The following is a 12,197-nucleotide window of genomic DNA, read 5'->3' as shown; positions in this document are numbered from 1 at the left end:
AGCAGCAAATATGCTGTAGGATGCTATGTTTAGAGGGAGTGAAGAGTGCTCTTCCCAAATGAGTCTACTTAAATACTGTTCTGCTTTTGCTGGGAGTGCATTTATCTAACTCACAGGGATGTATTTTGTGAAAGGGTTTTCTGAGTGCACTTTAGCTGTAAAAATGAATTTCAAGTTCAAACACTGAGAATTTGAGAAGTGCCAACATTGCCATGGTTTCAATTTAAAAAAATATGGGTGGGGATGGGCAAGGTGTTAAAAACAGAACTGCAGGAGGTAGATTAAACACTGCTGCAGTTCTGAGCTTGGATTGTTGGCTTATAAAACTTGAGCTAAACTGACTTGGTCATAGTGGGAGCAATAGGCAGTGTTTTTGGTATGGAGGGTAGCACTGCCTACAACTTTGAGGTGGGCAAAAGCTGAGCATCTAGCAGCAATTGTGATGAAGGTTGTCATGAAAGAGAGCAGAAGGATTACTGCGACTGAGAGTAGATAAATCTCTGCTAATACTAGCGAATCTTGCATGATTTAGAGATCTCATCTCTGCCTGCTTAAAGAGGCAAGGTATGTTTGATTGCCAAGTTACTCCCACATATTCAGTGAAGTGACCAGCTGTTGAGTTGTGACCTGTTGTCATTAACTACTGAAAGGCTATTTCACTGCCTAAGAGAATATGTAATTAAAGATCTCACTTTCTCTTTTCACAGCAGCCAATCCCTTGCTCTGCTCTACTGCCCGATTCCACTGTAAAAATGGGCTTTGCATTGATAAAAGCTTTGTGTGCGACAGTCAAAATAACTGTCAAGACAACAGTGATGAAGAAAGCTGTGAAAGTCCTCAAGGTAGGAACAGACCCTTTTTCTATTAATTAGCATTTATACCAACATTAATACATTACAGGTGTAGAAGATACGTTTCTGTTGTTGCCCGGTGTTGACTAGAACTGTGGTTTCCTTATCCTGCAGTTACTGAGAGCGAAACATGTTGTGTGTGCATGTGTGCATTTCAGTATCAGCGCTCAGAAGATTGGTATCTCTCTTAGATTAATTTAAAAAATCATTTTTGCTAGAAATGTTTGTGATCTGTGATCCAGTGCCCACTGAAGCCAAGAAGGGTCTAAGAGAGATAGGTTGGATCCAGAAAGATCAGTAATAAAGTTTAAATGTGAGGAAGTTTGGTGGGCTGTCAGTTTGCCAGTTGAGTAACTCTGGGTAGGCTTAAAGCCTTAAGCCCTCTTTGCACTATTACTTCCTGCAGGGTATGTTTCACTGTGTTACAAGTCTACAGTGAAAGGATATATTCTTAGCCTTCCCTGTTTCAGTATTAAGAAAACAATATGAAGTCAGGGAGGAAATTTTTATTACGGTTTGAAAATTGTGTGTGAGTCTTATGAGACTCTCAAAACACCATCTCAAAAATTATTTCTTTTTTCCTTTTTTCCTATTCTTTTTTTCCTTTGTAACTCAGTATCATGGTATTTTATAAAATGAGTGACTTGAGGTTGGCAAGCGATATCTGTCAGGCATCAGCTGCTAAACCTTTTCATGTCTGAGTTGCTACTGAGAGCCCAGAGCAGGAAAAGATGGAAGTCTCGTTGGATGTTTGCTGGGAAATTGCAGTGTGCTTGGGCCTATAGAGAACATAGCACGTGAAGAGAGAGATAAAGGATGGTATGAAAGAAGGTGAAATCTGAGAAATGAAGGAGAATGACTTCAATATTTAGCTGTTCTGATGATTTAGCCCTTCATGAAAGAGAAAGTAATTCTGAGCTCAACGTGGTGATAAATATTCTTGACAACTCATAAGGGAGGAGGGAAAACAAGCAGCGGCAATGTCAACAAAGAAGAGTTTACAGCAACGGTATGTGATGATGTGTTCTGTGTGGTTTTTCTGCTTAACCTATGAGCTCTTTCCTTTGGCTCAAGATGTGAAAGCTGAACGGGTCATCCTCTTACTTGCCAGGGCTGTGTCACGTGCTGGGAACATAAATCTGCCTGGATGAAGCCCCAGAGAGGGGCCTGGCCTGCTCTGCTGTTGCGGTTGTCTTGGGGAAGGAGAAGAAAAAGGATGTTTTGAGCGCCTAGTGCTCTGTATTGCTGCTGCAGTAGTGCTGCTGTGTTGAGGGGTGAATTGTTTTTCACTACAGGCCTAAGGCAGCCTAGTAAGATTAATGCATGTGGTAAGGTTTTTTGTTGGGTTTTTCTTCTTTTGGCATCTGAAGCTTAAAGCAGCAGTGTTCTTTTCCAAGGTTGGGATGTCTGCTTCCTCTGCAGATTAATTGGCTGGATTGCCTCCAGGTTGTTTGTTGTCATGACAGTCTGCTTTTGGAAGTGACTGTCAGGCTCAGGAGAAGAAAAGAGCTGTATTTCATGAAGCTGTTACTTTATCTTTGGTCCTTCTGGAGAAGTCAGATTATTATGGGGAGTTAAGCAGAGTAATTCTGCCTCTTTCTGTACATGAAAAAGCCCCAGACATGGAAAAAGGAACTCCCTTTTATTAGATTAAAGCAGAAAGGATTTGTTTGTATGAATATAAAAAAAAAAAAAAAGTCCATGTACAAAATTGGGAATAAGGGGTGAAATTCTGATTGTGTTGAGTGTGTGTGGTTGTCCTATGGCAGTTCAAGAGCTTCCCTGAATTGCCATGTCCTCATCTGTCAGTGTGTGATGCTTGTATACCTGTCTTTCAAAGTGAGGATTAAGCACTGTAATGTGTTCAGCTCCCCATCAGAATGTAAATTAAGATTCCCTCTGGAGTTTGCAGCTATGGGTATGTCAGTCCTGGCTCCCAAACACAGCGAATACTTTGTGTTAATTGAGATTTAGAGGCTACAGTGGACAGAGTCTTTCATTTCTCACAATTCTTTCTATAGCAGATCTAATTAGAATAATTACGATGAGTTTCGTGTTAACACAGCACCCAACAATCCTGGTCATTAACTAGAACTCAAGTGTTCTGGGTACTTAGGGACAGTGCAAAGCACATCTGTAGGGCATTGTAAAATCAAGATAGAGGATTTTCTTTCCACTAGCCATGTCATCATGTCAAGTGTAGTAGTTTTAATTCAGTGTAATTGAGTTCAGTCTGACACAGGAGATTGCCCTTGTGTGCTATTTCCCTACATAAAAAATTGTTGATTTAGCAATTACTAAGCTTCTGAACCTCTCCCTGTAGTATGGTATTGTCATTATCACCGTTTAACAGATGGGGGAGAAAAGGCACAGATCAGCTAAACAAAGTGATCCCAGAGTAACATCCTGGTTGGTAGGAGCAGAGCTTCATCTATGCTTGTCTGCTTCAGGGGAATGTTGTGAGACTTAATCAATGTTTGCAAACTGTTTTGAGATACTAAGATAACATGTGGAATAGAAGTGTGAATTATTAATTGGTACTTTGCTCTCCTTCTGCTCTTGGGTATACTGACAAGCTTTTTAAATTAACACCTCTTCCTACTCCTCCATGAACTTCAAAGGCCTCCTTTATCCTGCTGTCATTACTGGAAGGCTGCAGTAGCAAATTGGTTTGGTTTGTGTCAGATGCTCCTTCATGCATGAAAATCCTTTCATTCAAGAATGGTCACTGCAGACTAGGAAAAGAGAAAGTAACCCCCTTCTGCAAAATGTGTTGACCTGGATTTGACATGAGGCGTATCAATGACAAATAGTAGCTTTGCTGGAACACTGCATTTTGGAATGAACCTGAAGTCATGAGATTGTAAAGATTCGTTTTAGTCCTAAATAGGAGTAGGTATATTTGGGGATGAGGTAGGAGACAAATGCCACATGATTTACATACAAAAATGCGGGGAAGGTCCAATTTTCCAAGATCAAGTTGTTGCTCTTCTTTCTTGTACCACTTGTAATCCAGTGTTGAATGTCGTACAAAGGTTTGTATGTCACGAGGAAAGGGACAGTATAAAAACTTAGACCGTGACGGTCTAAAAGTGAGTCAAATAATTGGGAACTGTTCTTGTTCCCAGCAGTGATTATTTGTAGGCCCTGTAGGTGTTGTAGTAATCCTCCAAGCTCTTCCTTTAATCTATCCCTGACTGCGCTCTGGTCATCCTTGATTTCCAGAGCTGAAGTGGAATGGCCAGACTTTTCTAGTCTGTTATATTTATCCAGGTAACCACTTGGGATTAGGACCGTATGGAGGATGTAATTGCATGCATTATCCACGCTGTTGCATATATATAACTCATGCAGAATTGCTCTTTCTAGGGATTTGTTCTAGTTCTGTTTGCTGGATCTTAATCCAGGAAAGTCCCTCCTGCTCATCTGCTTTTTTCCTCTGATTGCCTGGGGTCTCTCCCACATGTTAACTGATGGTGGTAACCTTTCCAAGCAGGAAGATTGGCCTTCCAGTCATAGGGGGATTTCCTGCTCTAACAGCAGCCTGCTGAACTGCAAGGGAATATTTTTCAACAGCTGTATAAGTTTGTTTGTTTGTTTTTCCACCTCTAGGACTGTACTTAATTTATTCCCTTAATTGCTTTTTATCTACATGTATTTTCACAGCGTTTCTTCCTTCAGCTTCTCCTCCATTTTGTGCTTTTTAGTCTTTACTAATTCTACCACCAACAAAAGCATACTGGCTGTTCTAATTCAAACTCCTTTTCCTTTCATGGCCCTTCTTTTCTTTCCCACTAAGGTTGCTAAAATCCTTTATTAGCTTTAACCACGTTGCCTAGGAAAAGAGTTTTATTGCTGCAAGTCTACATTCACGCTGGCCGAGCTGGCTTCAGAAATGTTGCTCTAGTTGTCGCCCTGAAGTTGTTAGTAAACAGTACCACTGCTGTCAAGTTATACATTACAGGTTTTGCAAGTGTCCCGAAGCTGATTCATGTTCTATATTTCTACTGTGAATTTGGGTAAAAGCCTTATTTGCACATATGGGTACTTCCTTTTTCATGTTTGCATAGTTTTCATTGAATTTTTATTAGGATTTTGATATCCCGCAGCATTCTAAAACAAATTTAGAAGCGTTCATGGCTGTCAGATGATTATATAAATTGCTTGTATGAAAACGGGCAGCATATTGAATCACTGAAAAATCTGACCCTGTGTCAAACAAACTGACAGCCAAATGGTGCAGACATAATCTAAATTTCAGTGAAATATCACAGTACCTGACTTATAAAGCACAAAGATCTCCCAGAATGTCCCACTCCATGTGGAGCTTACAGCCAGCCCTTTGCATGTGGCAAACTGGGATTCTGGAATTCCCAAGTGCTCTGATATCACTTATACTTCACTAAGCCTTGTAGTCTGATCCTGGCTGCGCATGTTTCCTTGTATCAAGTCTCTCTTTGACTCATTATTGACTCAGTCTGTAAGCTGAAGCTCCACTGGCAATTATTGTGCATCAGCTTAGCCCAGTTCAGCCTACAGCTGGAATTTAATACTCAGAGGCAGACTGAACACAAACAGAAGCTCAAGAAAGGATACAAATAAAATGCCACTGAATGTTTTATTAAAAAGAGGCTATGCCTGGGCTCTCTAATAGCTTTGTTTTCTTAACGCTTTCTAGATGGAGGTGTTTCTGTCAACTATGAATTGCTTCTTTCCTCCATTCCTGTTCTCTGATCAAGCTCAGGATTCTTTCCCTATTTTGACTTCATAAATTGTGTTTGATAGGGTTTTTATCAGGAGGCAAATCTATGCATCTGTATAGAGACTAAAAGTTAAGATGGACAGCTGGTACAAGTATGTACGCAACTTTAACGAAGTGGTAGACAACAGTGACTTCAGGTCTCCAAATTAAAAAGAAATTTGCTAAAAAGAGTGTTGGTGCATCTGGGGGATGTCCTGACTCATCACCAATCTCCTGTTCACCCTGCTTTGGTAGGCTGAAGCTAAAATGCTAGACAAGGTACTGTGTCACTCTGGGCTCACCATGTTATAAAGACAGTAAGGATGGGCACCTGGTCTTGAGTCTGAAGCTTGTACGATGCCTGTTCTGTAAGCAGGGATTACCTGAAGATGCTGTATCAGCCCTCCCTAAAGGCACAGTTCACTCTAATGATGTAGGAGCCATTTTTACAGTAGTGCATTATTGGACCCCTGCTGTAATCTGGTGGTTGGTTTTTTTTGGTTGGTTGGCTTTTGTGGGTTTTTTTCTCTTTTGTTGGTGTGTCTGTAGTTGGGGTTCCCAAACTAGTTATAAAAATATGAGTTAGAAGCCAGCCTTAGTTCAGCTGCTGTGCTTTCAGCTAGGGGAGCTGGAAGTTGATACTGGAAATAGCACATTTTTTGTCACCTGTGCAGAAACGGAATAAGAGCTCTTAACAGCTGTGTCTAGATATTCTTGCCTTCACTTCAACACGTGCCTAATTAGCAGTGCTGGATAAAGGTGACATGAATACCCATTTTCTTTGCCCATGCTTCAAAATTTCAAACGTAGGTGATAAAATGCTACGCCAGACAAAGACAAGTTTAAAATAAAGGACTTTTCTTCCCCCTCCCCAAATTTTCTTTAGGCTGATTAAATTCTTTCTTGAGCTCTCATTTGTAGAAAATCAATTTTTTCCAAATACTTTTTCCACGGGGTTATAACAGTATGTGGGCGGTTGAAGTATACCATGTATTTTGGCAATAGCATGCAGTGTCCATCCTGGCTGCTGATGCATTAACTTTTCCAAGTTGCCAGTGTCATTTAACCATGTAGTAGGCTCCTGCTGCAGAACAGTAGCCTCCCTCTTTTTGCTGGCAGTGGAAAGAATTAAAATGAAAGGCACAGATGTTGATTTCTGACTTACTGTAGAAATGAATCAACTCCAGGTGGCCAAGTGCTTTTTCTATAGTTACTGTGGAAAATTATAACATTCGTATTTAAAATGAAACTTTAATACCTATTTCAGTACCAGAGGAAACAGTTTTGATGGAGTGTTCTTTCTTTATGGTTGGGAAAGAGTTATTGTGATCACAAACATAGGTAGTAAAGAGTCACAGCAAAGGTTACCTGGTTTAAGTGTTGAAGAGGAGTTGTCACTAGCAGAGTGACAGCTGGCTTGGCCATCTCTTCTGTTTCTGGTCCTAACTCTCATTCATCAGATCCAGCCACATCAATCTTCAACTCTGTTTCCATGCCTGGCCAAGATCCTGTTGGCATGACTTTCCCATTGGAGCTGATCCTCAACACGGCAGTGTCAGTCAGGGGCAGAACTTGGACTGTGGTCTTCTAGCATTAATCACTGCTCAGGCATAATCTTTCAGCCTAAATCTAGCTGTGAGAACTACCTGTGTTAGCAGTGGCAGCAGAAAGTCTTACATTGATTTAACCTCCATAGCCTTCACAAATCTTAGTCTACAGTTCTCATGTCTATCTGTCTGCTAGTTAGAAATTATTTTCTAATAGCAGAGATTTGGGCAGCTTGCTTCTTTCAGAAGTTTCTGCGGGAAATTGAGAGGAGAGTACTAGACTTTACTCACTCTTTAGGAGTTGGGTTGTTCTTTTTATCGGCGTAATATTAGATGGAAGAATTTTGTTGCTTATGCCTTTGTGAGTGAAGGAGGAACATCCCAGAATCCTCAGTGTGAGGTTTAGTTTTTTATTTATTTGCTTTATTTTCTTGAAGCTGTTGCTGTGAGGTTGGTGGGTGTGGCTCCTGAAACAATGGGAAACTAGTTTTGCACGTGGTTAAAATCTATATCTTTTCATAGCTTCACTTATACCTGGGAATAATTTGTGACATGTGAGTTCTATCAAAGCTCGTGTGTGTGTTCTAACTCGAGCTTAAAGCCACAAGCAAGGCAGAATGACCAGGTGTAACAGTTAGTGTCTGTATTCAGATGTTATAGCAGTTTAATACCTAATCAATTATGTAATTGACCCAAATCAGTATAATTTCATATAGACAGTCCCTGAGAGCAGGGTTACCAAGGTCTGTTGAAAAGTTTTACTGGCACATCTGCTCAGCAAGAATATATGCTCCAGGTCAGCCAGATGTTTCTGTGGCTAGAAGCTGTGCTGCTGCACTGCACTTGTCTCCTAGGAGCACAATGGGAAATGCAGAATTGCTCTCAAACACAGAAGATCCCGTGTGGTGGGGACTTGGGTAGATCTGGCAAGTTTATCTGCTTTCTTGGGAAGTCCTTGTTTAGTCTAATTGGGTTTTCTTTAAGTGGCTTTGCTTATCTGAGACAGCCACAATTTTACCATGACGTTCAGAAGATACTATTTCATATATTGAAGGGAAATAACAATGTGAGAAGCTGTGTGTGCTTGGGGGATATCTCACAGTTGTGGTGGTATTAAAATCAGTGCGGTAACAACATCTATCTGTCTTCGTGTCCACTTGTCCACTCCTAAGTGCCAGTCCCAGTCAGGTCAGTAGGAGAGTTATCTTTCTGCAGCTGAAGGAATTGTATCTTTTGCAGGTCTCACTTCAGCTGCTGTGCCAGTCTGCTGTTTTCACAATGGAACAAAATAGCTTCAGGGTGATGTTTAAAACCCAAGGAAGTTGCCAGCCAGGGTTCCAGAGAAAGGTATTTCATGCTGCCTGATCTAAAACCAGCAAATGAAACTTGATAAGCAAATGGATTACCACCAAAAAAAAAATAAAAAAATAAAAAATTGTTGCCAGACTTGAGATTAAACCAAGATTGATCCTCAGCCAAGCATTTCACTACCTGTAAATCTGTGAAGGATGAAGCTGTTGAATTCGTAGCTTTCCCTTCTTTGCTGCTCTTGCATTAAAACTCATGTCGCAGAGCCTGATCAACATTCTTTGGAAGGCTGAGCACCACAGCAAATTCTCTTCTGCTTACTGAAAGTTGTGAAGTGGTGAGAGACATCTAGACAGTCTTCAGTCTGTGTTGCTCCCCCAAGCTTGCCAAATTTACGCACGATCCCATCTCACATTACCAGATATTCTGTGCTAATTTGCTGTAAAAGATTACGTTAAAAATCCATATTTATGAGGGATGTTAAAAACATAAAGCAATTACATGGTTTTCAATTACATAAACATCAACATGCAATGGGAATTAGAAGCTGAATAATTAATTTTCTGTTTATTTGTAATATAGAGTTTATGCAAACAGTAAAACCTGAAGAACTATCTGGGGGGGGGGAACATGGAGGGTACAGTGAAGTAGTGCCATAAAGTTCAGTCTCCAAACTAATTTTTAGCATCCCTGTTCCAATCCAGTTCAGACGTCTAGGTAGAAATTGGCTGCCAGGGAAAGTGGCAGCATGCTAGGTGGGGAGCACTGGATACAGAAGTCCTGTTTGTACCTGCAATTAGGTTGTATTTCCACAAACCTGGCTGAAGTTTGGGAAAACGGGCTGCACATTCTCATGTCCTGAACACAGAAGCAGAAGCAATGATAGCTGCTTGGATTATTCCTCCTTGTTGACTTGGTAAATGGCCTTGGGCATTTTGGGTTAACTTCTGTCGGATGCCTTATCTCTGTCTTACAGATGAAGAATACCAAACTTCTCGCTTTTGAATGCTTTATGAAGGCTTATGTAGGAATGTGAGGGTCTGAACATTGGTGCAGAATTACGTCCTCTCAGGCTTCAAAGCAGAATCTTCAAGGCTTGCTCTCTACTTTACCTTTGTTTATTTTAATAACATTACTGCACCACAGTAAATGCAGCTATTACCAAGTACTTCTTAAGTGGAAATAATCTGGAGAATCCAGTGTTTTTAAGTGTTACATAATGCATTACCCTGTACTAAAACCTCAGGTATTTAAACAAGCATGTTCCATTTGTCGAGCTGCTTATTCTTAGGTCCTCATTTCTCGTTCTCCTTGCTGGGAAGCACCAAGCTCGCTTTAGTGATGGTTGTCCAGGAAAACACTTCTAGACTTTTTGAGACAGATTTTCATGGCAGATGGTGCTTGTGATTTACCCTCCACAAGAGAAGACTTAAAGTTTGCTTTCAGAGGACAAATTAAGCTGAGAGTTTTCTTCAAGAAGAGTTTTCTTAGCTAAGATTTGAACCATAATATCAGTTAATTTTGAAGTACCTCGTAGCTGAAACTTTGCCAACATTTGCATTCCAGAGTCCAACATCTTGTTCCTTTGTTGAGCTTGCAACACCAGTGTGGTTGAATCACTGAGTGTTTGCACAAGCCACTGCTAGGCTCTCTCTTGTCTTCCAGCATGCCTTTTTCACCACCTTTAGATATACAAATCCCAGTAAGCTGATGATTAGCTGGTGACTGTGCAAAATCAGATTCTAGTCATGACCGATAATTGCAAGAAAATATTCAGGGAGTACATTCCTGGCCAAGCTGGCTATAATTTAAGACTTTGAACATGAAGAAGTGATGGCTGGAGGCGCCTGAGGAAACGCACTGAGGTGTTACAACAACTTCCATACTGAAGAAGGAGCACAGCATGAGGTCTCTATGCGCTGTATGGCATGTTTGAAGTGGGAACCAAGCAACACCAGGAAGATACAGGAATGCTTTTGGTCTGTACCTTTCCTACTGCTATATCAGTAAAGTATGTCACTCCAGTCTTTCCAGAAAGCCCAGTGTATAGCTCCATTTGGATGGAATCACACAGAATCACAGAATTGTAGGGGTTGGAAGGGACCTCTAGAGATCATCGAGTCCAACCGCCCTGCCAAAGCAGGATCCCTACACCACGTCACACAGGTAGGCATCCAGGTGGGTCTTGAATATCTCCAGAGAAGGAGACTCCACCACCTCCCTGGGCAGCCTGGGAGCAAAAAACACATGGAACATGTGTTTGTGCTTTTTCATACATCATTTGAGACAGCACATTTGCACTTCCCTCTGGTAAACTATCATGTTCTTTTCCTCAGTTGTTCTTGTTAGCTCACCTTTCCGTCTCTGGTTGTTGTGTCATGCATTCTTCCTGTGCTTAGTTTTGGCTTTTGTAGAGGTACTGAATGAGAAGTCTAAGCTAATTTAAGACTTCAGTCATATGTGCAGTTAAAATGGTACAAGATGATGATTTCCTATTCAGGTGAACCTCAGTTGTTTATGTGTTTTAGTGCCACCTTGGAGGAATGGGCAGTGGTCTGGGCTGTGCAAATACACAAGCACATAAAAACCAACCACCTAACAACACCACGCAGAAAACAATACCCAAACATGAGATAAATCATTCTCTGTGAGAATGCTGGATGAAGGTTCCTTTATTTCATGCAGCTCTCTGATATCGGCCAGTATTCATAGCAAAGAAGTATGTATCTTGTTTATAACTTCAGGAGGTTTAATGCTGCACATATTTAATGGTGTCTGGAAGTCACAGTCAGGTGAGAGTAAGAGTTTCTACCCCAGTTGTGCTAAAGCTGTTAGAGCAGGAATTGTCTTCCCACCTATTTTACCGCATGATTTGTACTGCGTATGTTTTATTGCCTTGATTTATAGCATATGTCTTGAGTTTCTCTGACACAGGTAGCAATTCCGTGTGTGCGGTTTGCTGGGTGGGAGCAGCCCCTGATGCTTTTGCCATTAGATCTGTGTTTTGGCAACAGTGTTTTCCTGTTGGACACCAGAATGGAGTGCATGCAGTGGGAGGGGGAGTTGTGGAAGAAGTTGCTGCATTAAACATCTGTTGGAGGGGAAAGTTTCCACAGGAACTGGGTTAATAATCCTCTTCTTGGGTGTAAGCTGCAGATGACAGGTTGGTTATCCTCCTACATGCAAAAAACACATGGCAGCAGAGCGTCACAGCAGCTGGTGTACAAAGTGGGAGCTGCATTAGCTGAAGTTGCCCACTCTCGTATAAGGGGAATGGGTCAATGAGAGCGGAAGGCAGCTTGTGCTGCAGTAACCCTGCATCCTTCATCACTGCAATCCATCCACAATTGCTGTGCTGGAGAAAAATCTGTCCTGGCTTTGACTACAAGTCTTTGTCATTTGGGGCAGGGTGGAGTTCTCTGCACCATTCTTCCCTAAGCTTTTCCACCTCCAGAGTTGATTACATCTGTGGGGAACAGCAACAAAGAAAGTCAGCCTTTTTCACTTCCTTGCTCATCCAGGAGCTTCAGTGCTGCCTCTCTGAAGTAGTTACATTAATCATATGGCAGCCGCCTCTGGAATTGCAATCCCAACGTGTTCTCTCTCCTTTTGGCTGTTTGAAGGGATTGCTTTAGCTTTTTGCTCTTCCTCTTTTTTTCTTTTCATACCTTTGCCCATTATACTTGCGTGTGGCAAGAGAACCAGAATGGTGAGGTTGCTGAGCACCTCTGTCCTTTCCATAGAATCATA

The 12,197-nt window shown here is 41.4% G+C and overlaps 1 protein-coding gene across 5 annotated transcripts in view; it reads left to right on the top strand.

Annotated features, from left to right (window-relative positions):
• The window catches only part of LDLRAD3 (low density lipoprotein receptor class A domain containing 3), a 124,757-nt gene that overhangs the window by 74,029 nt on the left and 38,531 nt on the right, over positions 1-12,197 (top strand). For 4 of the 5 annotated variants that reach the window (XM_085548188.1, XM_032445214.2, XM_032445212.2 and 1 more), the window contains one exon: positions 708-842. In XM_085548188.1, the coding sequence (XP_085404314.1) occupies positions 708-842 (135 nt within the window). The remainder of the gene's footprint in view (positions 1-707; positions 843-12,197) is intronic. The other variant, XM_032445213.2, reaches the window with a different exon arrangement.

Source organism: Coturnix japonica, chromosome 5, assembly GCF_054131305.1.
Source record: "Coturnix japonica strain WE chromosome 5, WE-NBRP24, whole genome shotgun sequence".
NCBI classification, from domain to species: Eukaryota; Metazoa; Chordata; class Aves; order Galliformes; family Phasianidae; genus Coturnix; species Coturnix japonica.
Note: the sequence above shows the minus strand (reverse complement) of the source record. Positions and strands in the feature narration are given on the sequence as shown.